Source organism: Myotis lucifugus, unplaced genomic scaffold (assembly GCF_000147115.1).
Source record: "Myotis lucifugus unplaced genomic scaffold, Myoluc2.0 scaffold_30, whole genome shotgun sequence".
Taxonomy (NCBI): Eukaryota; Metazoa; Chordata; class Mammalia; order Chiroptera; family Vespertilionidae; genus Myotis; species Myotis lucifugus.
Genome location: NW_005871078.1, coordinates 3,983,145 through 4,009,166, shown reverse-complemented (window position 1 = coordinate 4,009,166; position 26,022 = coordinate 3,983,145). Strand labels below are relative to the sequence as shown.

Genomic DNA, 26,022 nt, shown 5'->3' with positions numbered 1-26,022 from the left:
GATTAGTTATGATTTCATTTTGTCATTAAGCATCATGTTGACCCTCATTAACTAAGGAGTAGAAGCCCATAGGAGAAAAAAAAAAAAAGATGAGCTGGAAGCAAATAATCAGTATTAAAATGATAGAAATGCAAAAAAAAAAACTAAACCAAAAGAAAACCAAAAAATCCTGCTCATGTTGTTTTAAGTTACATGTCATCTTTTTAAAATGTCTTTTCCTAATGACTGACAAAATTCTATGTAGGAAATAAAATATCATTTTAGACCCATCAGAGAAATAACAAAAATAATAACATGAGTCCATCGATATCAAAGATCTCTCCAAATTATTCTGACCATCAGACTGATCTCCTAGCATCTTTAGGACTCAAGCTTTTTGAACTGAGGGGTTAGGTTAGATAAACTTCAAGGTCTCTCTCAAATGAAAACGTCTATGAATCTAGGACACCTGGGTGTTTTCTGTTAATCCAAATTCCCGGGGTATGTTCCTTGGTAGATTCCTGATGGTAGAGCTCAGAAGACCAACTCCAATTACATAACAATCATGCTCACAGTGTATCAATACACCAGTGGGAAGTCATCTGACTCAATATGCTTTTCAGAGCTATTCTGGCTATTAAGCTACGTTAAATCCAAAGCATGGCAACCTTGGAGCCTCCAGATATACATATATCTTATGAAAAATTTCATTACTTTTTAAGCAATTTCATTTTAATTCATACACAGCACAGAAAAAATACAATTGTCACATGGGTGTTAGGAAAAACTCCTACTCCAAACAGTAGCTAAAACTACATACGGAAACAGCAAAATTCACTAAGATTTAGAAAGTAAACAAAGCGTTTATGAATGACTGATAAATGAATCACTTGGCCTCCAGTGTTAACAGAAATCTCATTTACAGGGTTTTATATTTTAAGGCATGGGCTATGATAATACTGAATCACTCCTTCCTCTGCTCACCCACGAACACAGTGTCTTAACCTCAATTTATGTCCCTGTGCCTTGTATCGTAATAAATTATTTACCTGTCCCACTTGATTGCATATTTTACTTTGTATTCAGCACAGCACCTAATAAAGTATCTTGAACACAGTAAAAACTTAGAAAATGGCCCTGACTGGTTTGGCTCGGTGGATAGAGCGTGGGCCTGCGGACTGAAGGGTCCCAGGTTCGAATCCGGTCAAGGGCATGTACCTGGGTTGCGGGCACATCCCCAGTAGGGGGTGTGCAGGAGGCAGCTGATTGATGTTTCTTACTTTCTATCCCTCTCCCTTCCTCTCTGCAAAAAAATCAATAAAATATAAAAAAAAAACTTAGAAAATGTTTTACGAAATGATACAAAAGCAGTTTGTAACTCATTTTATATAGTTTATGTATCTCAACTTCCTGTATTAACTAAACAGAAAATAACTGTGCTTCACACTCACAAAGCAATCTCTTCTGGACCATGTAGCTCTGCAAAATTACTTGCACAGTAATCCCTTCCATGGAAACCGTTTGTTATTCTAGAGATGGTGAGACCTTCCCATCATAAGATGACTCATCTAAAGGCTTCCTAAGAATCTTCAGATGGGAGCAGGAGAGATCAGCTCAAACAAATACATATTTATGGCCTCTTCCCCTTAAAATGTTAACCTGTATAACCAAATCTGCTTAAACATAGCTTTTATTGCTGTAAATCAGTGATTTTCAAACAGTGTGCCTTGAGAATTTTTAAAACATGCAATTACCTGACTATTTAGTCAGGGGCACTGATTTCTTTTCCCTAATATTGTCAAATTTAAAAAATGACAACAGCCAACACAACAATAACCATCCTGTGTGAATGAATCAATTTATACTTTTTTTTTTCTTCAGATCAGCAAAACGTATACTTTTTGGTGTGCTGCAGAAGTGTAGTAATTAGTTTGTGTGTGCCATGAGATGAGAAAGGTTGAAAATCACTGCTGTACAGGAATGAAATTTCTATTTGGTTGTAATCCCTTAAAGAAAAGCTTATACAAAATTGTATTGCCAATTATTTAAAAGAAAAGCAATAAAAAGGTAAACACCAAATATACTGGATTATGAAATAAATTTTAAAGGTCCTAAAAATGAAAGCCTGTATGTTTTGTTTCTCTGCCCCTTTTATAATCTGTTCTCCAAACTCCCTTCAGTGATAAATTAAGACCAAAGGAGCCCTTGAAATGAATATAGAAATGGAATCATTTTCAGGCCCAAAGAGCTCACACAGCACTTTTACTACTCACTATTAGCTAGCCTATGTTGTTGTTTTTTTAATCCTTGCCCTAGGATTTGTTTCTATTGCTTTTTAGAGAGGGAGGGAAGGAGAGAGAGAAATATCAATCACTTGCCCCCAGGAATTGAACCTGCAACCTAGGTATGTGCCGTGACCAAAATCTTTCAGTGTATAGGATGACATTCCAACCAACTGATCCACCCAGCCAGGGCTAGCCTATGTTGTGTTTTGTTTTTGTTTTTTAATGTAGACAGTATTATAGATGTCTTCCATCTTCCCTACCCCACTTTGCCTACCTTCAACCTGCCCCTGCCCCCACCTCTCCTAGGCCCATACCACATTACTTACTGTGTATGTCCATGGACTACGCATATATGCATAGCCTACGTTTCTTAAGCAAGCTACAGAAGACAGAATAGTTGAGCTCTCCTGCATTTGAAATCTGTTAAGTGTCAAGAGTCTAGATCTGAAATTTACAATTCAATTCGCTAATGCTAGGCTGGGGAAAAGGAACTTGCACCTTGCTGCCAATCTTTAAGGATATTAAAGCCTGACTCCAGAGACTACTCAAGATAAAACATGTCTTATGCATTTACATCCTAATGTTTCTAAAGAAACTTATTTTTACTATATTTTATTACCTATCATGGTAAAGATATTATGATAGGGCACCTGACGTATCATCTCAAACACAATAAACATGCTCCTAAAGATATTTTGATAGGAAAACATGTCCATTGCTTTGTAAAGGCCACACAGGATGGGTGGGGGGAGGGGAGTGGCTGTGGTTTGTGATTGAGAGCAGAGGAACACACCTGGGTCACACTTCAGCTCTGGGCATTCTAACCACAAACCCTGGTCAAGTTATTTAACATTTCAATGCACAGGTGATAGTGTCTATTTCATAGGACATCTGGGTAATTAGGTGAAATCACTCAGTTGGTACCTAAAATGGAGAAGATGCTCAGCAAAAAATGTTTTCACCTCCCTGACTCAATTCAATGCAACTTGTCTATCTCGCCTCTATCATTCACTCAAACTTTCGGTAGGTAGAACTAACCAATTTCTTTCTTGAGGAAAACCCATTCCTCTGATGATGAGCAGATTGCAGATAAATAAAAGTTTGCTTTGCTGTAGCACTGATGAGAATTTTATCATGCAACTAAAAGAACGGGAACTCTATAGACTTAGTGAAGGCAGTATTAGGGACTCACCATCAGTCCCTTAAATCTGAGGAAATCAGGACCAGATGAATGACAGTGCGTATACTGATAGGACAAGGAATATACTGATAAACCAGGGCAGTCACTCCCCAAACAAACAAGTAGTGCCCTACTGACATGGGAAATCTCATTATTATTAAAGTCAACAGTTCTAAACCCTGGCTTCACATTAGAATCACCCAGGGGGCTTTTAAAACACACTAATATCCAGGCTCCACCCAACGAGGAATTCTGATTAATTGGTCTGAGCCCGTCCCACAGTCCTCTAGTTTATTCAAAGCTCTCCAGGCGGAATGGTGCTAATGTGCACTCAGGGCTGAGACCTGAGTGATTAAAACACCCATGGGATGAAAGTGAACAAGAAGCACCCAAAGTCCACACCGTAGGCAAAATCGATTTGACTCCTGGAGACAAGAGAGCACTCCAAGCTGACAGGAAGGGGAAGCAGGTTGGCTCTAGCAAAAATACCACTAGGACTAGCAATGAAACTGAAACTTGGTTCTGAGTACAATGAGGGTATTTAGCAATATTCTCTAACACCCAATACAGTCATAATAAACTGAAAAAAAATCAAATAACAAACCTGTGTCTGTACTTCCAATAGCTTTAATCCCACCCTGTCTTCTAGCTAACACCTGTTTATAGCTGTTATTGATTTGTAAATCATGTCCATGCTTGCCCATCCTGAAGAGCTCAAATAAATTAGAAGAACAGTACAAATATTAAGATGCTATGCTTTATTCATTAAAACTCTACGGTTTCAAACTGGCATCCTCTCACTTGTAACTATAAAATAAATAAACTCTAAACCTTTTTTTCCCACAATTCACTGGGGGGAAAAAAGGGGGGGGTCTGCAATTAGAATCAGTTACCTAACGAATATTTACTTTGCTTGTTTGGAAAGCTAAAGCTAAATGTTCTGTGTTCTTTCTGGGCTGTATACCCAGCTAACAATTTCTGAATGTATGTTAAGTGCCACACTCTAAGCCAATCATTGGGCATCATAAATAAACTTAATCGAAGATAGTGTCATGCTTTGTCAATCCAAAAACATCCCCCAGTGAAACATTTTCCCCTTAAAAAGGCATAATCCAACCCCTTCATCAAAACACATCCAAGAACATTGTTCCTTCGCCCCTTCATCAAAACACATCCAAGAACATTGTTCCTTCAGCCCTATAACTAGAGCTACCTGACTTCGTTGTTCAAAGTTCCTATGGATTTTGAGTTTTCTTCATACGCTTCTCTTATACTTAAGAAATAATCACATGAGTGATGAGTTTACTAAAAGATATCTATTCTTGAATTTAGAAAAGATATGGTTATCATTATATATCAATGACAAGATATCTACATGATGGGCCCCAAACATAAATTATGATTTATGTAATATGTTTCTACTTAATGCAAAAGCTTTAGATGCAAAAAGAGACCAAGGAATTTAGCCCCCTACTAGAGTTACAACAACTCATTTGATAATGTATTTTTCTATTTCTGTTCATGATTCAGAACTCCATTTTAACAGATAAGAAATTAAAATAGGAAAACACTGCCAAATTGAGGCCCCCCACTGGCAAGCTAATTTTCTCTGCCATCAAGGCCCATGTAGAACATCAACGCTGATGACTGATGCACCTGATAATCTGATGGCAGCTAGAGAGTAAACATGAGATCACAGCTGGAGATTCTTAAGAAAAAAAATCAATATGTCACAGTTGAAATCCTCAAGTAAGCAAGTGATATATGACCACCAAATGAGCAATTTTGTGTTACCCAGTGAGTATTGCTGTGTAAACTGTAAAAGCATTCATCGCCAAATATATAAAGGTAAGAAAATAGTAATGATCTATGTAGCTAGAAAAAAAAACCTTAAGTAATGTGATATCAATATATAAAGTAGATGGTGTGGCCAAGGTTACTTAGAGTTTTGTGATTATAGTAGAAATAACAGGTATAGTTGCTTTGACAGAATAAGAGGTGATACTACTGAAACAAACTGAATGCATTTTACACAGATATTAGGCAGACAGTTTTAAATAACATGACAAAATGCATTTGACCTGAACAAAATTCACAATACTAGTGGTGAAAATAATGCTCACACAATCATACCTACACATGTATCCTCTTTTTTTAAACTTCAAAAATCCTCCATATGCAAAGCTCTGGGCTAGGGATTATGGAGATATAGTAATGATTAGCAGATATCCCTTGTATCAAAGAGCCTATACTCCAGTAATTATAAAAAAACAGAATTGTCTAATTGCTATGACTGAGGTTTAGGCATAAGCGTAGGAATAAGGGAAGAAGTTATTTCAACAGAGGCTATTAGAAAAAATATCATGATAGAAACAATATATAAATCATTCATGCAAGGCAGAGAAGGAATATACTGGAAGGAACTAACATAAAATTATTTTTTTAGGTAAAATTTGCATACAATAAAATGAAGAGATCCAAGGTTCCAATTCTATGAGTTGAGAAACATATACACCCTTGTAACTACCACCCCAATCACGAAAGAGAACATTTCCATACGTCAGAGAGCCCCCTTATAACCTGCTTTCCAGTCAATCCCCATTGCCACTGAGAAGCAATGAGCAAATCTCTGCCCACACAGCTCCTTTTGCATGTGGATGAACTCCATATGGAACCAGGGACATTCTACTCTTTTGTTTCTATATTCTTTCAATCATAACACTTTATTTTTTTTCCTTTTCTTCATTTCTTTGTTTTTAAATTTCTTTCCTGATTAAGTTATTACATATGTGTCCTTATCCCCACATTATCAATCATAATACTTTAAAGATGTTATCCATGTTGTTCCTTCTATTTCACTGATTTATCTATCTGACCAGACTGTCTTAATTAAGCTAGCTTTACAGTAAGTCTTGTAATCAGACACTCCATCTTTGGTCTTCAAGATGTTTTAGGGAATTCTAGGTCTTTTGCTTTTGCGTAAAAATTTTAGAATAACTTGTCCCTCTGGAGGAATGTAAGTGGTGACAATGCACATCTCCTTTTGCAACTGATCATAAAGGAAAGCACTCAGGCTTCCACCCTGAGTATAGAGTTGGCTGCAGGATTTTTTTTTGAACATGTCCTTGTTGAATTAAGAAAGTCCTCTCCTACTTTGCTGGAAGGTTTTACCATAAATCAGTATTAGTCTGTGAAATGTTTTCTCTGCATATATTCAGATGATTATATTGGTTTATCTCCTTTGAATAATTTCAACATAGTGACTTGCATGAATTAATTTCTTATGCTAAACCAACCTTTCAAAAAAGAAACTGACCTGGTTATGATTTATTATCCTTTTAGCTTGCTGGGATCAATTTTAATGATATTTTGTTAAGGGTACTTTTAGACACTGCCTAGAATTTTCTTTTCTTGTAAGAACTTCAGTCATAATATTAGAGTTATATTGGCCTCACCAACCGAGTTGGGAAATATTCCTTCCACCTCCATTTTCTTAAAGCTTTTGTTTAAACTTAGAGTTATTTCTTCCATAAATGTCTTATAGAATTCACTAATGAAAGTATCTCAGCCTGAAGTTTGTTTTGCAGGTAGGTTACTACTAATAATGATTCAATTTGTTTAATAAATACAGGGACATACAGATATTCAATTTTGTGTTTTGTCATTTTTTGATAAGTTCTGATCTTTACCCCAATATGCCCATTCCAACTTGTTGCAATTTATGGGCACAATGTTGTTCAAAGTGTTCCCTCATTGTCTTTATAAGTCCATAGAAATGATGTACTCTGTTTTACTCCTAATATTGATCATTTAGACTTTATCATTTTTCTTAATCATTTTAATCAGTCATAATCAGTTTATCAATTTTACTATTTTTTTTAGTTACAGGTACATTAGACTACTTGGTATTAATTAGATGTATATAAGATGACTCAATGTTGTACCATAGAGCACTGAACCTCTCTTTATTTGTTCCCCACCTTAATATTTTCTCTTTCAGATTACGTGATGTCTATAGGTCTGTCTTCGAGTTTCCAGAACCTGGTTTCTGTCATCTTTAATTTGCTGATAAACCCATCCAGTGAATTTTTTAAATTTTAAATTCTAATTCCAAATGTTATACTTTCAGTTGAGAATTTTCATTTGGTTCTTTATCTATATATAATAGAGGAATATGCTAATTAACCAGGATGCTGTAAGGGGTCAACCAGACAGGAGGAGGTTGTGCGCGCAGCGTTGGGGCAGGGCGGCAGGGGCCTTAGAGCACACCTGCGCTGGGGGAGGGGCTGAACAGCAGTGGCCAAGGCTGCTTCAAGGGCCAGAGAGGGAGGCAGGGCCAGACCGGCAGCGGCCGTGGCAGCTGCGGGGCCCATAGAGCGAGGCAGAGCTGGATCAGCTGCAGCCGCGGCTGATGCAGGGCCCGGGGAGCAAGGCAGGGCCGGACCAGCAGTGGCCACAGCTGCTGTGGGGCCTAGGGAGGGAGGCAGGGCCGGATCGGATGGTGGGCGGCGATTTCGAATCGCACTGAGCTCCTAGTATATATAGTTTGCATTTCTCTGAGATTCCCTATCTGGTTACTCTATGTGACTACCATTTACCTTAAGTCCTGAACACATTTAAAGGGGGTGTTTTCAAGTCTTTTTATAATTCCAACATCTGTATCACCTTAAGGTCTGACAATTTTTATTTTACTTATGGGTCACATTTTCTGTGTATTCACATTGCCTAATAATTTTGTGTGTATGTGTGTGCGTGTTCTGTGTATTGAGAATGATAAAATGTAGAGATTCTAGATTTTCTCTTTTTCTGAAGAACGTTGACACTATCCTATCTATCACCTTAAATTTGTAAAGGTTTGGTTGTAGACTTGGTTAGTGTGACTCTCAGTTTTGACCTTAGGAAAAATCCTTAGTCATGCAACGAAGTCTACTCCTCAGGCATGGTCCTTCTGGCATCTTCCTGGAGAGCTCAAGCTGCTGGCTCCTCTAACCTGGTTTCAAATTCCAAAAATGTCACTCTTCCTATGGGCAGGATATAACGTCTCTCAGCTTTTACCATCTTCTGTTACTTTCTGCAGGCATCATGGAATCTCTCCTATATTCATAGTTCAGGAATCAGAAAAACATTTGTGGTGAATTAATATTCAGATTTGGAGGCTTCCTTCTCTATGGATCATTCTTTTCCTGGATTCCCCCCCCCCCCTCTCAAATTCCAGCTGCTCTGGGCACCACAAACTCTAGCCACTGACACCACAAATCAATAAAACTGTAGTTTATTGGGCTGAGGGCTGCCTCAGGGATAAAGCCATAAATGTAGGTCTCACCAGGAACCACTCACTTCAAGGATCAAATCCCCCTCAGTTCTATCTATCCTTGGAGCTGGACTTCTCCAGTGTCTTAACTAGTGTCTTATATTCTGTCCGTATAATGGTTATCTTCAAGGTAGGGTACTCTTATGACAAACCACTCTTATCAGTAAACCATATTTACTTTTTACCTGAAAATCCAGATAACTGAATGTGAGAGCAATTCTCATTGCCAGATTTAGATGCAAGATAGACAGTCAACCTAAAACTCTCTGGAGATAAAAGCAAACAAGACCTAGCAGCATTTAAGAATTTGTAGAGCCATTAACTCATTTGATCCTAACAATAACACTGTACAATTGCTGAAGCATTAGCTACATGAGGATATTAGAGCTTAAATTAATGTGCTATGAAAGCAAGTCTTAAATCTATTTCTCCCACAACACTATGATACTTTTATAATAAACAGTTGTACATTTTAATTCTGTTAATAATAAAATTATAAATATTTTTGGAGTTAAGGTATTTACATAATCAGGCTGTTAATCAAATCTATCTTTCTTAAAATGGCCAAGGCATTAGTTAAATTTTTAAGACAAAGACTGCCTCATATTCCTTATTTTGTATAGAGTCACACACCACTAATCTATTAGCACTAAATCATAAGAACACTTTCCACAGCATAAATCTGTTTAGAAATATCACCCTCTTTTACTAGTAAACATCATTCTAAAAAGCATCTTATTGACAAGATCTTTTAAATTGTATCATATTCCTGGGGAGGACAGCTCATTAAATTTTTTTTCATCTCAAAGTAATATTGGTTATTTTAAAAATTATTTTCAGAGACTTTCAATATACAAACTCAAACTCAATGTATTGTTAAAGGGAGTACAATGGATATGAAGTTCTATTCACACCCCCTGAAGACTAGCCTTTCCACAGCGCGCTCCAACATCACAGCCCCTCTACCTAGCTGCTCCAAACTTCTATTGCCCAAACATGACTGGCTCTTCACACTACAGGGCTTTTGAAAATTATAATACACCTAGAAAGTCCCTCTCCCTCTCTGTGCTTGAATCTCTTTTATTCATCAAAGATTCAGCTCAAATGTCTTTGCATTGTAAAGCTAAGTTATTCACTCCAGGGGAGCTCACATCATTCAACACTATGAATTGTTTAATTAACAAGCTGATGAAAGTCTCTCCTTCAGGCTGTGAGGTGCATGAGGACAGTGATATTTCTTATTGATCTTTCATCTCTAGTACCTAGCACAACAGTAGTATACAGTAGATGCCTGAAAAAAATTTTTTGAATGACTGAATGACATTCATACTAACACCTATTTCCAATAGTACCACCACTACGTCACACCTATATTCTGGTGGCAGCCTCATAAATAAGTTCCTAGAATCCATCCAAGAGCCAAGAGTTCCAATAAATTCTGAGCATCACTGTCATATTAATCTTTGGCTCTTATTACTGCATGCCCTGCACACAAAAAAAAAATAGCTTCTTTTTGCCCTTACGTCAAATTCACCACCTCTAGACGCTGGCCCTAATGTATCATGTACATAACCACCTCACCTTCAGGTCTCCTTTGCCTGCTCTCACTTAGCCTACACTCTGCACCCATTTTTACTTCTGTCTACATGAATCCCACCAATTCTTCTAAGCTCAGCATGAGTCTCATGTTGTCCATGGATTAGCTGGAAAATACTCTCAAAAATCTCTCATATAGATGTTGCTAGCACTAATACTTGTGCTTCTCATTCAACACTCATCTCAAATTTTACTTCTTTAGCAAAAAAAAGTATCGCATAAATGATGACAATATCTAGCACACTCAGACACTTAACAAATGGTTGTACATAGGCTAGTGAGGTGGAATAAGAGAACTCAATTTTTTTAAAAATTAAATGAGGGGAAAAAAAGAGTAAAAAATTAACATGAAAGGAAAGAAACTAGCCCCTCTATAGATATACCATTCTTATTCATATAAACCACATTATGGTTTATGTAATTATAAATATAGAATACTTATTTGAAAACCAGCTCTGTGCACTAGAAAAGGACAAAAAGTCTTCTGGGACCCAGAAAGGTATGTTATTTTGAAAAACAGAAATGTTCCTGGACTCAGAAACTAATTTTCCTTCTCTTATTTTTATGCTCAGTCAGAAACACTTATGATTAATAATTTAGTTTTTCAGCTATCTATAAAGTATACGTATTCCTCAGCATAAATTAATGAATTGGCATTTTGGTTTATAATCAATGTCTTTTTACTTTGGTTAAGAGTCCCTTCCCCAGAGCCCAATCAATTCAGCTCAGTTCCATAAACACTTATTGAGTATTTGCTATGTTCCAAGGCCTTTCCTAAATTTACAAATGAGTACACGGTCGATGACATTCAGGAGCTCCAAAGCAAATTAGAGGAGATAGACAATAACTAGTTCAAAATAAATGGTAAGTATAAAATCAAAACTATATACAAAGTCTTATGAAAGAACAAAGGAACAAAGATAGCTTCACATGACATATAATCAGAGATTTAAAGAAGAAAAAGCAGTTGGACCATTAAACCAGGATAGGGTAGGAAGGCCTTATAGGTAAAGTGAATAGAAGAAAGAAAAAACACGCAGAAACATGAGAAAGTATGGTGCAATTGGTATATAGAGTTAATAGGCATGGCTGTCACATAAAGAAGGGAGGGAGGCAAAGATGAGTTACAAAAAACTAGAAAAGGAGGTATGCATTGGATAATGGATTACACTACAAGCCATGATAAAGAGCTTAATTGGTTTTTTCCTGTAGGAAATGGGGAGGATGTGAAGCATTTAGCAGTGGCAAGCCCAGCTAAATGTTTTAGACTACTGTGGTGGATGTTACATTCACTTTAACATATATTTATTGAGGGGCTGTTACATGCAAGGTTTTACCTCAGCAATTAAAAAAAAAAGAGAGAGAACCTTTCTCGCTTGAGGTGTAGTGAGTACATTTCACTATGTTCAATAAGCAAGATTAAAAAATATTAGCACAGAGCTAGGCTCGTGTGGCTCAGTGGTTGAGCATTAACTCATGAACCAGAAGGTCACCAGTTCAATTCCCAGGCTCAATCCCCAGTTGCAGGCTTGAGGGAGGCAGCCCATCCATGTTTCTTATCAATTTTTCTATCTCTCTCTCCCTTCTCTTCCTCTCTCTCTAAAATCAATATATATACACACATAGATATATATATCTATGCACAGAAAAAGGCAACCAGTGATAAAACTTTATATCATTACTAGAGGCCTGGTGCACAAAATTTGTGCACAGGGTTGGGGGGTGTCCTTCAGCCCAGCCTGCACCCTCTCCAATCTGGGACCCCTCGAGGGATGTCCGACTGCCCTCTCACAATATAGGACTGCTGGCTCCCAACTGCTCACCTGCCTGCCAGCCTGATCACCCCCTACCCACTCCCCTGCCTGCCTGATCGACGCCTAACTGCTCCCCTGCTGGCCCGTTGCCCCTAACTGCCCTCCCCTGCCGTCCTGGTCACTCCTAACTGCCCTCCCTTGCCAGCCTGGTCACCCCTAACTGCCCTCCCCTGCCGGCCTGGTCCCCCTCAACTGCCCTCCCCTGCAGGCCTGGGTCCTCCCAACTACTCTCCCCTGATGGTCTGATAGCCCACACTGCCCTCCCCTGATGGCCATCTTGTGCCCACATGGGGGCGGCCATCTTGTGTGTTGGAGTGATGGTCAATTTGCATATCACCTCTTTATTATATAGGATTATTAACTACTGAATTACTTCTGCCATCTTTATAAACACTATCATATCTAGTATTTAGTAGGATATGGAAAAACTAGAATTTTCATACACTGCTAAGTGGAAATATGTAACCCTTTCTAGGAGAGTGTGGCATTTCCTCAAAAGGCTAAGCTTAGTTACCATATGACCTAGCAATTCCACTCCTAGATTACAGCCAAGAGAACTGAAAACATAGGTCTACAAATGTTCACAGGATTATTTATAATGGCCAAAAAGTGGAAACAACTCAAATGTCTATCAACTAATGAAAGAATAAACAAAATGTGGTACATCTACATTATTTGCCAATAAAAAGAAATGAAATACTAACACATGCTACAACACGGATGAACCTTGAAAAAATGCTAAGTGAAAGAAGACAGTCACAAAGGACCACATATATTGATAGATGAAATATTCAGAATAAGAAATCTATGGAGACAAAAAGTAGAATAATGGTTGCCCAGAGCTGGGAGGAGCTGGGAGACAACCAAAGGGGGGAAATTATCTTTTTTGGGTAATGAAAATGCTCTAAATTTGAAAATGGTGATGGCTACACAGCTCTGAGAATACACTAAAAGGTATTGAATTGTATACTTTAAATGGGTGAATTTAATGGTATCTGAATTATATCTCAATAATATTATTTTAAAAAATCTAATCTTTAATGATATCTTCAAAAAATGTATTCCCCTTTCCTCATGAAACCAGATGACATTCTTCCCAGCATAGAATGTATTATAACACTGGAGTGCTAAAACATGCCAACTTTTTCAATCGTCTACAGGCAATTCATTTTTTTCTGAGAAAACTAATCTTCCAGTTAGGCAGAAAACAATTTATTTTTATGACATCCAAACAATAAGAAAACAGAAGCTTTGACCCATCTGGCACAAAAGGTGAGTTAGTCTTTCAACAGCATCAAAATCTAAGAAGCTGATTAATCAGTCTGATCTTCTGTATGTCTTAATCTGATCACTACTGTAAAAATTGTAATAATTATTTTTTAGATATAATTGCTGAAAATTCTCAAATTGATGCTAAGATACCACTTCAATCTTTATTTGCTTGTAGCCACACTCCTATTAGCCCAGGAGTCAAATAAAGATACTGCTAAGGATGCTAAATAGTAAAAGAGAATAACACATAAAATTCACCTGTATAATAAGGAAACATGTTTGCACGTATGCATAAGTTAATGTGTATTCGTGCAAACAATTAAGTGGGTACAAGTGACCTGGTATGTTAATGCATTAGTCTGAATACAAGTCGAAGTTAGGTGTCCCATCCTCTTAATTTATTGTTTCACCCTGGGTCTCCAGTATTGTGGAAAAAATTCACACAGGTATACTATTTGGCTTTACTGCAAACTATATGGCTCCAACTTCAGCTGGGATCCCACGGTCAATTGAAAAAATCATTTCTGTCTCTAGGCTCTTCCATCTTATACTTTCTACAGTAGCTATAAGCAGTAACTTCTTTTTTCTCTAGATCTCTAGATCTCTACACCTATCAACTCCAAGACCCATCTTTACCGATAAAAAAACAAAACACATAGGCCATAGTATGTCTTTTCCTTCAACCTCCCTTACAACTTACCTATAGTAGCACTCACCTTTTTTCATTTATCAGAATAGTAATGTGATTCATTATTTATTGAGTATTTGCCATGTGCTAAGCACTGGGCTGAGTACTGTATATATAACTAGAGACCCGGTGCGAAGATTTGTGTACCGGTGGGGTCCCTTGGCCTGGCCTGCGCCCTCTCGCAATCCGGGACCCCTCAGGGGATGTAAGAGAGCCAGTTTCAGCCTGATTCCCACAGGCCAGGCTGACGGACCACACCAGTGCACAATCGGGGCTGCGGAGGGATCACGGCAGGGCTCCAAAGCATGTCCAGCCCATTTTGCCCAGTCCCGATCGGGGCCAGCTGGCTGGGGAGGGACCACGGGAGGGCTCCAGGGCATGTCTGGCCCATCTCGCCCAGTCCTGATAGGCCAGACCCCAGCAGCAAGCTAACTCACCAGTCAGAGCATCTGCCCCCGGTGATCAGTGTGCATCATAGCAACTGGTCAAACGGTTGAACAAATGGTCGGATACTTCGCATATTAGGCTTTCATTATATAGGATAATTAATTTAGATCCCAGGACAATCTTATAAGACCAGTATTTTTGGTCCCATTTTTTATACTGACAAAGTGAAGATCAGGGGAGCTAAGTAATTTGTCTAAGGTTCGTAGGCAATGAGTGGAAGAAAACAGACAGGAATCCAGGTCTGGCTATAACCATGTTACCCTGCCCCTGAAAAGTGTTCTCACTAATGATGCCTGTCCCAAGACCTCCACTTCCACCCAGACACACCATGTTCATAGGTTAGATTCACTACTGTAAAATCTTTTTCTTTCCTAGCCAGTACTGAAAAAACAAATATCTAAATTGCTATACTTAACTCAAAAACATGGGTTATACTCTTTGGATTTACATTTAAAAATAGATTTTTCATAATAGTATATATGTATCGCTATATTAGTTACATTAATAAATTTTAAACCAAATGTAAATAGATGGTTCAGATCTTAAAGACATGTGGGAATGAAAGACTAAATGACTTCTACTGAGCTTCCAAGAAAAACTCAAAATATTAGGTTATGCTCATAAGTTATCATCTCTCTCTTCCTGTTCATCTACATAATTGGGGGGTGGGGATGAAATTTCCTGCTTCTTAATTTTCCCAGCAATTTCTCACTTTGGCAGAGAAAGGTAGAAAGCAGTTTAGCAACAGAGGCAGGCAGAGCTAATGTTTCTTAAGAACTGTGTCTTCTCTTTAATGGTCCTGACAAATATAGGTCCTAATTGGCTTCAATGAGTTTTCTCAGGTGACTTTTAATAAAACTTCAGGCTAAGTTTTTAATGGCTCATCCTAAGCCATATGATTTATTGTGCTGCTTACATACAAGTTTAATTCCCTACATCCACAATGAATTTAATTCTTTTTCTTAAACTGTTAAGAATGAACTTCAAGCCCTGGCTGGGTAGCGCAGTTGGTGAGAGCATCGTCCCAGTAAAAGGTTGCAGGTTCCTTCCCTGGCCAGGGCACATACAAGAAGCAACCAATGAATGCATAAATAGGTAGAATGGCAAACTGATGTTTCTCTCTCTCTCTCTCTCTTTCTCTCTCTCTCTCTCTCCTCAGCCTTCCTCTTTCTCTCTAAAATCAACAAATAAATAAAATAAAATAAAACAACAAAAAAACAAATAAAATTTTCTAAAAAAGAATTGATTTCAATATTGTAATCACCATGCAAATAAATATTAGAGTATGACTTGTTCAATATTTTATTCCCTGGATCTATACAGATTAGATGCTCAATAAATAGAGAATTTTGTGCAGCCTATTATGCCTTTTAATAAAATCTCCCTGGAACACTTACATGAATTTGTTGCTTTGAATACTATGATATAAAAATTTAGAGCCTATACTATCTTTAAGCTTAAAATTAGTTTGTTTTTACAATATTCAATTTGAATGTATTTTAAAGCAGTTTTAAAAACATTTTTCTCATCTCTTTTGATTCAAAATCAACCAAATAGTGAAAAAAAAATAATTCGTGTCTTTTAAATGTATATATATCAACATCTTTTACATAGTATAGCTAAATTTATAGCTTTAAAGACTGGGTTTTCTTTCACTCAAATCAGAATGTGTAGCCTCCTAAATCCAAAAGATGTTAGCTTTATCTGCAGTTCATAAACAGCTTGATAATCACTGATACCATTCAAGAACTCCATGCATATTTATTGCTGCATTCATTTTTAAACAAATATTGCAAAAGATTACACACAGTGTGAGAAATGTCACCTAAATGCTAAAAAAAAAAAAACTCTGTAAATATCAATTCTCAATGGTAGGTTCCTTATCTGTCATTAAAATAAGTATCATCTTCTTGTCCACTTTCAATTTTGCTGAATGCCACCCTCTTAGAAATTCGCTATAATGATTCAAAATACTCCGTTATCTTTTTCCTCTCATTTCTCAATGTCCTCCCATCCCCTAATATCATGATTTATTTGAAAATTAACTGTAAGAATTGTTTACAGACCTCCATCCATCCTTCTGGAGATAACTGAAGGCTCCATCAACAACACTTGCAAAGAACTGGCCTCCTGTGATGAAGAGGGTATTAATGGTGACTAATCGACCTCTTAAGTTGGGTGGTGAGACCTCAGCAATGTACACTGGCACCGTCATAGAAGCAATGCCTGTAAGGAACAATGAAAAGTAAACATAAGACACTTTCTCAAGATTTCTTCTGTTGTTATAAATATTAATGCTAGATTAGGACACAAATCAAGCTTGGTGCTCTACTTTTAACAAGGTCCACCACATATTTAAAGATTCTCTTTATAACTGGTGACTACTGCAGATAAGTAAAGATGTATGCAAGATATCAGTCTCTGAGTATCATTTTTCATATTATCTGAAGTGCCTCTAGAGATCTCAGATAACTTTAGAATGCATCGAAGTATGTTTTATAATTTTTTAAGGTCCAAAAATGGGAAAATGCTCCCTGGATTGAATCTAATTATTGAAATATTTTAGCCTTATATGGAAAATGTAATTAGACAATGGTGAGAATAAAAAATTATTAATGAGGAGGAGAACCAAGATGGCGGCATAGGTAAACACCTATACTTGCTGCCTCTCACAACCACATCAAAATTACAACTAAAAGGCAGAACAACGACCACCCAGAACCTCAGGAAAGCTGGCTGAATGGAAGTTCCACAACTAGAGTGGTGAAGAAAGCACATTGAGACTGGTAAGAGGTGTGGAGGCATGGAATGTGCTGTCACCTGGATGTACTGCTCTTTTAATCGGGAGGGAGATACAAGCTCCCGCTTGTTCTAAACTCGTTCCAGGCGAGACTCTGGGGACCCAGACACATATGGGGAGAAACTGGACTGTCTGGCATCGGGGCAGGAATGCGAGGGCGGCTTCTCTCAGAGGTGCTCGCAGTGATCATTGTTCCTGCATGGGGGGCACGGGACATGGAGACCCGGGGACCTCTCTGGTGCAAGGCTGACTGGCAGCCACTGCTGTTTGCTCCACCCTGGTGATTCCCAGAGACCCCGCCCTACCCAATTTGCAAGCCCACCCAAGCTGTGTGCATTGGCTTTTGCATATGAACGGCCTGTCCTTCCTCTGATTAAAACCTGTCAAACTGCAGCTGGGTCAGAGAGTCCCAGAGCTTCCAAAAGAAGGCCCAAGGCCAGAAGCAGCAGCCTGCCTTGCTTCACAGCTGGGCATCATCTGGGCACTTCCAAACCCCATACAAAGAGGAGGAATCTGCAGATGTCTCTGTAGCTACTGCTGGGCGGCCCCAGACAGTGGCTGACCTTGCATCTCCTTGGAGATCCAAGAGCCAGTGTACCCAGTGGTCAGAGTGAGACCATACTGGATTACAACTCTTCACATCCATAAGAGACACACTCAAGGGGCAGACTCAGTGAGCACCAAAGCCCCACTGAAGAAAGTCCTGCCCCATAAGGGTGTCTCCTACGCAACCGATCTTCCAGTGTAGACACAACTGGTCATCACAACCAACTGGCCTAGAGGTCAATTCCTCCCAGTGATACCAACAGCAATCAAGCGTTAACTACAACAAGACTGTGCAAACAGCCCACAAAGGGGTGCACCAAGAGCGTCCACCTCAGGTGACTGGGGAGGCTGAGCCCCTGGGCCCTATAGGATACCACCACACAAGGCCATATCTATCAACTCAAGGAGACTTAGCAGCTACCCAGTACATAGAAACAAAAACAGGGAAGCAGCCAAAATGCAGAGACAAAGAAAAAGTCACAAATGAAAGAAATGGATGAAATAAAAATACTGGATAGAGAGTTCAAAACCACAGTTATAAGGTTACTCAAGAATCTTCTAGAAACCTCAGAGAAATTTAGTGAGACCCTCAAGGATATGAAAAAGGACTAATCAGAAATTAAGCATACACTGACTGAAATAAAGAATAATATACAGCGATCCAACAGCAGACTAGAGGATCCCAAGAATCAAGTCAAAGATATGAAATACGAAGAAGCAAAAAACACCCAACCGGAAAAACAAAAAGAAAAAAGAATTCAAAAATATGAAGATAGTGTAAGGAGCCTCTGGGACAAGTTCAAGAGTACCAACATCCGAATTATGGAGGTGCCAGAAGAAGAAAGAGAGCAAGATATTGAAAACCTATTTGAAGAAATAATGACAGAAAACTTCCCCTACCTGGTGAAAGAAATAGACTTACAAGTCCAGGAAGCGCAAAGAACCCCAAACAAGAGGAATCCAAAGAGGACCACACCAACACACATCATAATTAAAATGTGAAGGGCAAAAGACAAAGAGAGAATCTTAAAAGCAGCAAGAGAAAAATAGTTACCTACAAGGGAGTACCCATATGACTGTCAGCTGATTTCTCAACAGAAACTATGCAGGCCAGAAGGAAGTGGCAAGAAATATTCAAAGTGATGAATAGCAAGAACCTTCAACCAAGATTACTCTACCCAGCAAAGCTATCATTTAGAATTGAAGGTCAGATAAAGAGCTTCACAGACAAGAAAAAGCTAAAGGAGTTCCTCACCACCAAACCAGTATGATATGAAATGCTGAAGGGTATTCTCTAAGAAGAAGAAGAAGAAGAAAAAGGTAAAATTAAAAAATTATGAACGAAGTGACAGCAAATACATATCTATCAACAAGTGAACCTAAAAATCAAATGAATAAAAAACCTGATGAACAGAATAGACTGATGGATGTAATAGAATCAGGGGCATGGAAAGGGAGCAGACTGACAATTTTCGGGGGGGGAGGGGTTGTGGGGGTGCGGGAAGAGATTGGACAAAGACCTTACACCTATGGACAAGGTCAGTGCAGGGGGGAGGGGGGGGAGGAGGAAGGCCTGGATTGCAAGGGGGGGAACCAGGTGGAGGGGAGCTACGGGGAGAAAAAAGAGGAACATCTGTAATAATCTGAATAAAGATTTTTTAAAAATTATTAATACATAGTGACTATTCAAAGTCATCATTTCCAGCAGACACACCAAAACTCTTAATTGATTTACTAATAAGAGATCCATACATTAAATCACCTTAATTGTCTAGGTGTACATTTCAGAAATAGTTTACAATGGATAGTACTTTGGGAATTTGCAGTTTTAAAAAACAGATGCTCTTAACCATAAAATAGACAGTTTTTATGGTTTAGATGTATTTGGTTATACCTGTTTTAAATTTTCTTCTAGCTAAAATCAATGCAGCATAATCTATGGTAGTAGTTCTCCAACTTCATTGATCACTAGAACCATTTATGTAGCATTTTTATTATTTTTTTAAATAAAGATTTCCTCACCTCACCAACCCCGGACGACTACAGAGTTGGGAGATGAGCCTGTCTTTTCAAAATCCTTCAGGTGATCCTGATGTTCACCATGTATTTATAGAACTGCAGTTCTACAGGCCACAATTTTGAGCCAATCCAAAATCATTTCTTAAAGAAAATCTTGGCCTTGCTGGCCATTATCTAGCTCACTTCCCAGTGGCACTTTCAATTTTTAACCTAAAACTAGTAGCTAATCAATACTCACCAGTAGTTCAGAGAAAAAAAAAATCAGGATTAACTAAGAAAAAATATCTGTAGATACTATAAACCCAAGATTAAATCAGAACATCAATGGGTTGCATAACAGATGCATCTAGAATGATTTTTAATGAATTGGTATGCATGATGCCCAAAAGTAGCTTGTAGTGAAGCTGGCTGCACTAAGAAATCTGTTGATGTGTTTTCCCGACAGGGGCTGTTGACGGTACTGTTTACCACTCTGGACAACAAGAGACATTTCTCTCTTGTCTCTCGAACTGCAATAGTTGTGCTTCTCAGTAACTGATTTGTGTTTGTTTATTGGCACTATAAATCTATAGTTCCCTTATGTCCCACTCTATGTAGGCAGTCAGAGAGGCCCACCTCTATCGAGTGTTTTAGACTTCCTGGTATGTATTCCATGGATTAAATTCCCTCCTGATGCCACAATTGTCTCCAATTTCACCTATTTTAAATACATTTATTTACTTTGTTCTATCTTTGAGCAAAGTGAATAAAATGGACAGAGACAAAATTTCTTTAAGTAATATATACCTGCTTCTGGAACATTCACTGTATTATTGCATAACTACTGGTAAGTAGTTACTAGTCTCGCACAGAATTCAGACCAGTAAATTATATACTCTGTAGTTGTTAGTCCCTGTCAATACACGGCAATGATGAAAAGTTTCTTATGACTGTATGAGTTTCATGAAATAATAAACATGAGTTAGTAGGCAAAGTACTGTAGTCTGTACAATTAAATCAGCGCCTAAACTGCTAAAAATTTCCATCTGACAGCTAATCAATTTAATAGCACAGCCCACCCTAAAATGGCTTTCATCTAACTTGGAAAGAGGAAACACCTGCAGCAAATGTTAGATATTCCATTTAGTTCTTTTATTATTAAACTTTTTAAAAATCAGACAACAGTCATTGATGGTTTGGATTTCTTTTTCTGCTTTGGTCTGGCTGTAAATAAGAATTCAGTTGCTGTCTTTAGGCAGAGATATTTACTCAGCCATCGAGCCCGCAGATGGGAGTGTGGAAATCTGGTCCGTGGCTTTAGGCAGCACATGTTTGTTATGAAGCTCATCGATTTTACTCAATAGGAACTTCAGAGATGTCCCCAGACCCTTATAAAGGTTGATTAAAAATAAACACCACACCCTAGCCGGTTTGGCTCAGTGGATAGAGCGTTGGCCCTCAGACCAAAGGGTCACAGGTTCAATTCTGGTTGCAGGCTAAATCCCTGGCCCTGGTCGGGGTGGGTGCAGGAGGCAACCAGTCGATTTATTTCTCTTACATCAATGCTTCTCTTCTCTCTCTCTCTGTTCCACTCCCTCCCTTCCACTCTCTCTAAATATCCTTGGGTGAAGATTAACAAAAAAAATAAAATACAATAAATAAACACCACAACAATGAAAAGTAACAGATAATGACAGAGGGAAAAGATTGAAGAACTGTAAAAAGACAGACTCGATGAATTGTTGGAAAGAACCCTAAAAGATCTGTCTAATGGGTGCTCACAGTGACTTAGCACTGTTACAACTACTTACATTCCATTAGATAAGTGGTTCTCAACCTTCTGGCCCTTTAAATACAGTTCCTCATGTTGTGACCCAACCATAAAATTATTTGCGTTGCTACTTCATAACTGCAATGTTGCTACTGTTATGAATCGTAATGTAAATATCTGATATGCAGGATAGTCTTAGGTGACCCCTGTGAAAGGGTCGTTAGACCGCCAAAGGGGTCATGACCCACAGGTTGAGAACTGCTGCATTAGATACTTTACATAAACCGATTATTTTATCTAATCCTCAGAACATCCCTTTAAAGGACAAATAATTATGCCCATTTGCAGAGAAGGACTTTACCTCAAGTCTCACAATTGAGTAGGTAAAGTGGAAGAACTAGAATTCGCAGCAGACAATGAGATCCAGAACCCGCTTTTGAAAGCACTAGACTCCACTGACTGACCACCACAGATGAGGGCAGGCTCTGCAACCAGTGGGTTTAAATTCCAGCCTTGCCCTATACCAGCTGGTTAAGTCTGGACAACTTAACCTTTCTGGGTCTCCAGTTCCTCATCTATATAATAGAGAGAATAAAAGTAACTCTTCCATAGAAGTTGGGAAAATTCAATGAGTTAATAGAATAAAGCACTTAAAACGTGCCTCACATACAGAAAGCAGTTAATAATATCAGTAGTATTTCAGTCTGACCTGTGTTAAGTGCTGGAATTATCAAAATAATGCATAAATAAAATGAGGTCCCTTCCCCAAAGGACGCAACACACAAAGACTACTCAAAAACACATCCAGCCAAATAAAAACTTTCAAAGTAACATGGTAAAGGTCACAGCACAGCTACACACTGCATCCTATCTTTCGATGCTGACATTACTGCACGCTGACAACGATTAGGTGATAGCGAGGAAAGGGTGGGCAGACAACTCTGCAGAAAAGAGCATGAGCTTACAAAAATATAAAACGGCCTGGGTTTCTCAAAGGCTGCACAGAAAGTGTGAGGCAAAATATGTGTAGAAATGAACTGGGAGAGGCATACAGGGCACAGATCATAGAAGTAGCATCCATTTAGCAGCGAGCATCCACTGAATCCCTGACCTAAGCTGGCTACTGTGTTAAGAACTGGGGACAGAGTGCTCTAACAGGAGAAGGACATGCCCTCTGTCCTGAGGATTTGCTGAGAAAAATGTGTTTGAGCAAGTAATTACATTTTGAGTGTGATGGGTCATACCAAAGGGGAAGTGTGGGGGACATGAATGACAAAGGGACAGGAGGAGGAATCAGAAACGCCTTGGATGTGGCTATATTTAAGCCAAGATCAGGGGAATGAGGAAGCTAAGCTAGGTGGGCTTGTGGAAGGTGAGATATATTTAGACAATCAGACCAGCTTAGACAAAAGCCTTAAGGCAGGAAGAAACGCATCCTGTGGAGGGAGATGATTTCTGGAGACGTGGGCTGAGACCAACCAGACAATTCACAATTGCAGAAGCTATATTAAGGGTTTGGTACTAAGAAGACTTCGAATAATGTAAAGGAGAAAAAGTCACAATCAGATTTATGTGTTAAAGCATCACTTTGGTGGAGTAGGGAAAACTGATTGTAGGAGAGCAATGAGTAATGACAACACTAGAAATGGAGTAAAGAGGAGAGTTCCTAGAATTATGTATTTTGTACTTAGGCTAAAGATAATTTGGATGGAATGTGAAGGATGAGGACAGGAAGAATTCAAGGATGATGTTCAGATGTCCAAAGTAAACCACTAGTTTGATGGGTGCTTTTCATAAAGATAAGGGATACTGGAGGAGAAGCAAGTGTGGGTGGACCATAATCAGGTCAGGTTTTAGGTTAAGAAAGAGGTGCTTCGTGAAGTATACAGACAGCAAGCAGACCACTCTAAGTGTGCTGGGAATATAGATTACTTACATTCGAATGTTTCCAACCTCCCTCTCTTCTCCTACCCAATAAGGGCCTCTGCCAAAATAAGCAACCTCTCATTCATCCTTAGGAAAAATTTGGTCTTTGTCAGCCTAGTTCTTGAGCTGTTTTCATGCTAGACAAGAGAAAAAAAGATAAAGGAAACATGGATCAAAGATCTTAGTTGTAGGAAGAAGTTCAACTGAAAAAAAAAGACTGGAGAGAATTATGTGAGGCTCAGAGTCAGTATGGGAAACACTGGGAGCCTATTACAAAGGGATTGACTGAAGCTTGACTGGGGGATGTGAGAGAGAACAGATTTTAAGAAATATTGCTGAGTTGCACTCTACATGCTATTATAATCTTCAAGACACAAGAGTAGTATTATTTTTCAATTGCTTTGACTTGCTGGACTATACTTTTTAAAATGCAACTCCATACTGAGACTGGGCTAGGCAGGGTTTGGGAATTATACAAATATCTGGAGTTCCGAAGGTGGTTCTGTGTGGCTGGTGCACATAACAGGAACCACGGGAATGGAGGCGAGCTCCCAAAAAGACATGTGAGAAGAACGCCTAGAACTGACTCCAGAAAAATGGCACTATTTAAGGAACTGCTGGAAAAAGAAACGGAGCAGGAGCAGCCAGCAAGCATCAACCATACCCTTGAATACCATGTTATTTCTAAAGTCTTTTCATGACACCATTTTGCATTATTACATAAGGTCATCCTATCAATAGGTAGGCGGAACAGATATTCATCATCCCCCCTAGGAAAGTACAGAAACCCAGCCTTAGAGGCAGACAGGAAGAGATTTTCAGAAAGTCACATCACCGCAAATTAACGTCCAAGTGGGTCTCAGATCTAAGCTTCCTAATCTTTGCAATGTGGCACTCCAGGACTGAGTGTCAAGCCTCTGTTCAGAAGGTGACCCTTTGTAAAGTTCTCAGGAACTTGATCTTTTGGGCCCTATTTCCTTAGCTAGCACACATGAACTTCCAGGAGCAGGAAGGCCTGCGATGTGACTTACTGCCACCAGGTGTCATGCTAAAGAGCTCAGATGAATTACTCAGAAAACTGGGAACTAAATGTGATTAGTTGTATAATTTCGAGTGAGACAAATTTGAACCCATAAAGCTGCTTTATGAAAATGGAGAACTAAATAAGCAAATGCTGGTGATCAGGAAGAGTAGTAGACTCATGTTCACTAGGCTCACATCCATTCAATATACATATTTTACAGGCCCTGTTAACCTGCCTTGCTATCAATAAAACAAACTATGCAAACCTCAATTGATGGATTTCCAAACATGAACAGTTATGAAAAACCTTGGACATTAAGGCTCTATCACCCCCAAAATCTATTTTAGAGAAACACATGGAATTCTCTCCCCAGACAAAACTCACTGTTCTAATGAAGAACAGTTTATATGAGATTCCACAAAATTAAGAATTATGTGCTTTATAAATGGATGTAATTGGTGATAGTTAAAGTTTAGCAGATTCTATGAAGAGGTTTTGTTTTCTTCCCTATTCCACTGAAGGGGTTCAGAACAGGCCTCCCCAAGATGAGCACTTTGGCATGTGAATTATTTTGACCTGGAGGCAACCGAGACCCTGAGGGCTCAAGAGAAACTTTTATCACTTTCTCCCTTTAAAGAATTTAAATTAAGGGCTTTAAAATTAATCTCTCTATATATAAAAAGCCAGGGTCGTAACATCCAAAACGACCGAAGGCTCGACCGAAAGCCAGGCTGCGCATACAGAAGGCAAGTGGGCTGAACTGCTGACCTCTGGGGGGTGGGGGGGAGGGGGTCAGGGCTGATCAGCAGAGGCAGCAGCTGCTGGCGAGGCCCAGAGGGAGAAGCAGGGTGATCAGACCTTGCTTCTCTCTCTGGGCCTCACCAGCATCCAAGCCTCTCTCTCTCCCCCAGAGGTCAGCAGTTCAGCCCAATTGCCAGCATCCCAGGTCAGCTGCTGATCAGCGCCCCCTCTATGATCAGGCCTGGAGATAGGCCTGGAGATGCTGACTGGCATAGAAACCGACCAATCAGAACCAAATCTGGGTGAATTGCGAGGAGCTAATGGCTGCCTAGGAGGCAGAGCTTTTGACTCTGACTGGCATAGAAATCAACCAATCAGAACCAAATCTGGGTGAATTGTGAGGAGCCAATGGCTGCTTAGGAGGCAGGGCTTTTGACACTGACTGGCATAGAAACCGACCAATCAGAATCAAATCTGGGTGAATTGCGAGGAGCTAATGGCAGCCTAGGAGGTGGAGCTTTTGACACTAACTGGCATAGAAACCAACCAATCAGAACCTACTCTGGATGAACTGCGAAGGCAGGAACTAAGGTGGTGGCTGAGGAGGAGTTTTAAGGGCAACAGCTGTTTGGTGTAAGGTGTAA

The 26,022-nt window shown here is 39.0% G+C and overlaps 1 protein-coding gene across 1 annotated transcript in view; it reads right to left on the bottom strand.

The window, feature by feature from the left end:
• Nucleotides 1-26,022, bottom strand: part of SLC2A13 (solute carrier family 2 member 13) — a gene marked incomplete at its 5' end in the record, with an annotated part of 284,652 nt that overhangs the window by 215,252 nt on the left and 43,378 nt on the right. Inside the window, 1 exon segment of the mRNA XM_014454075.2 lies at nt 16,639-16,798. Within this exon segment, the coding sequence (XP_014309561.1) occupies nt 16,639-16,798 (160 nt within the window).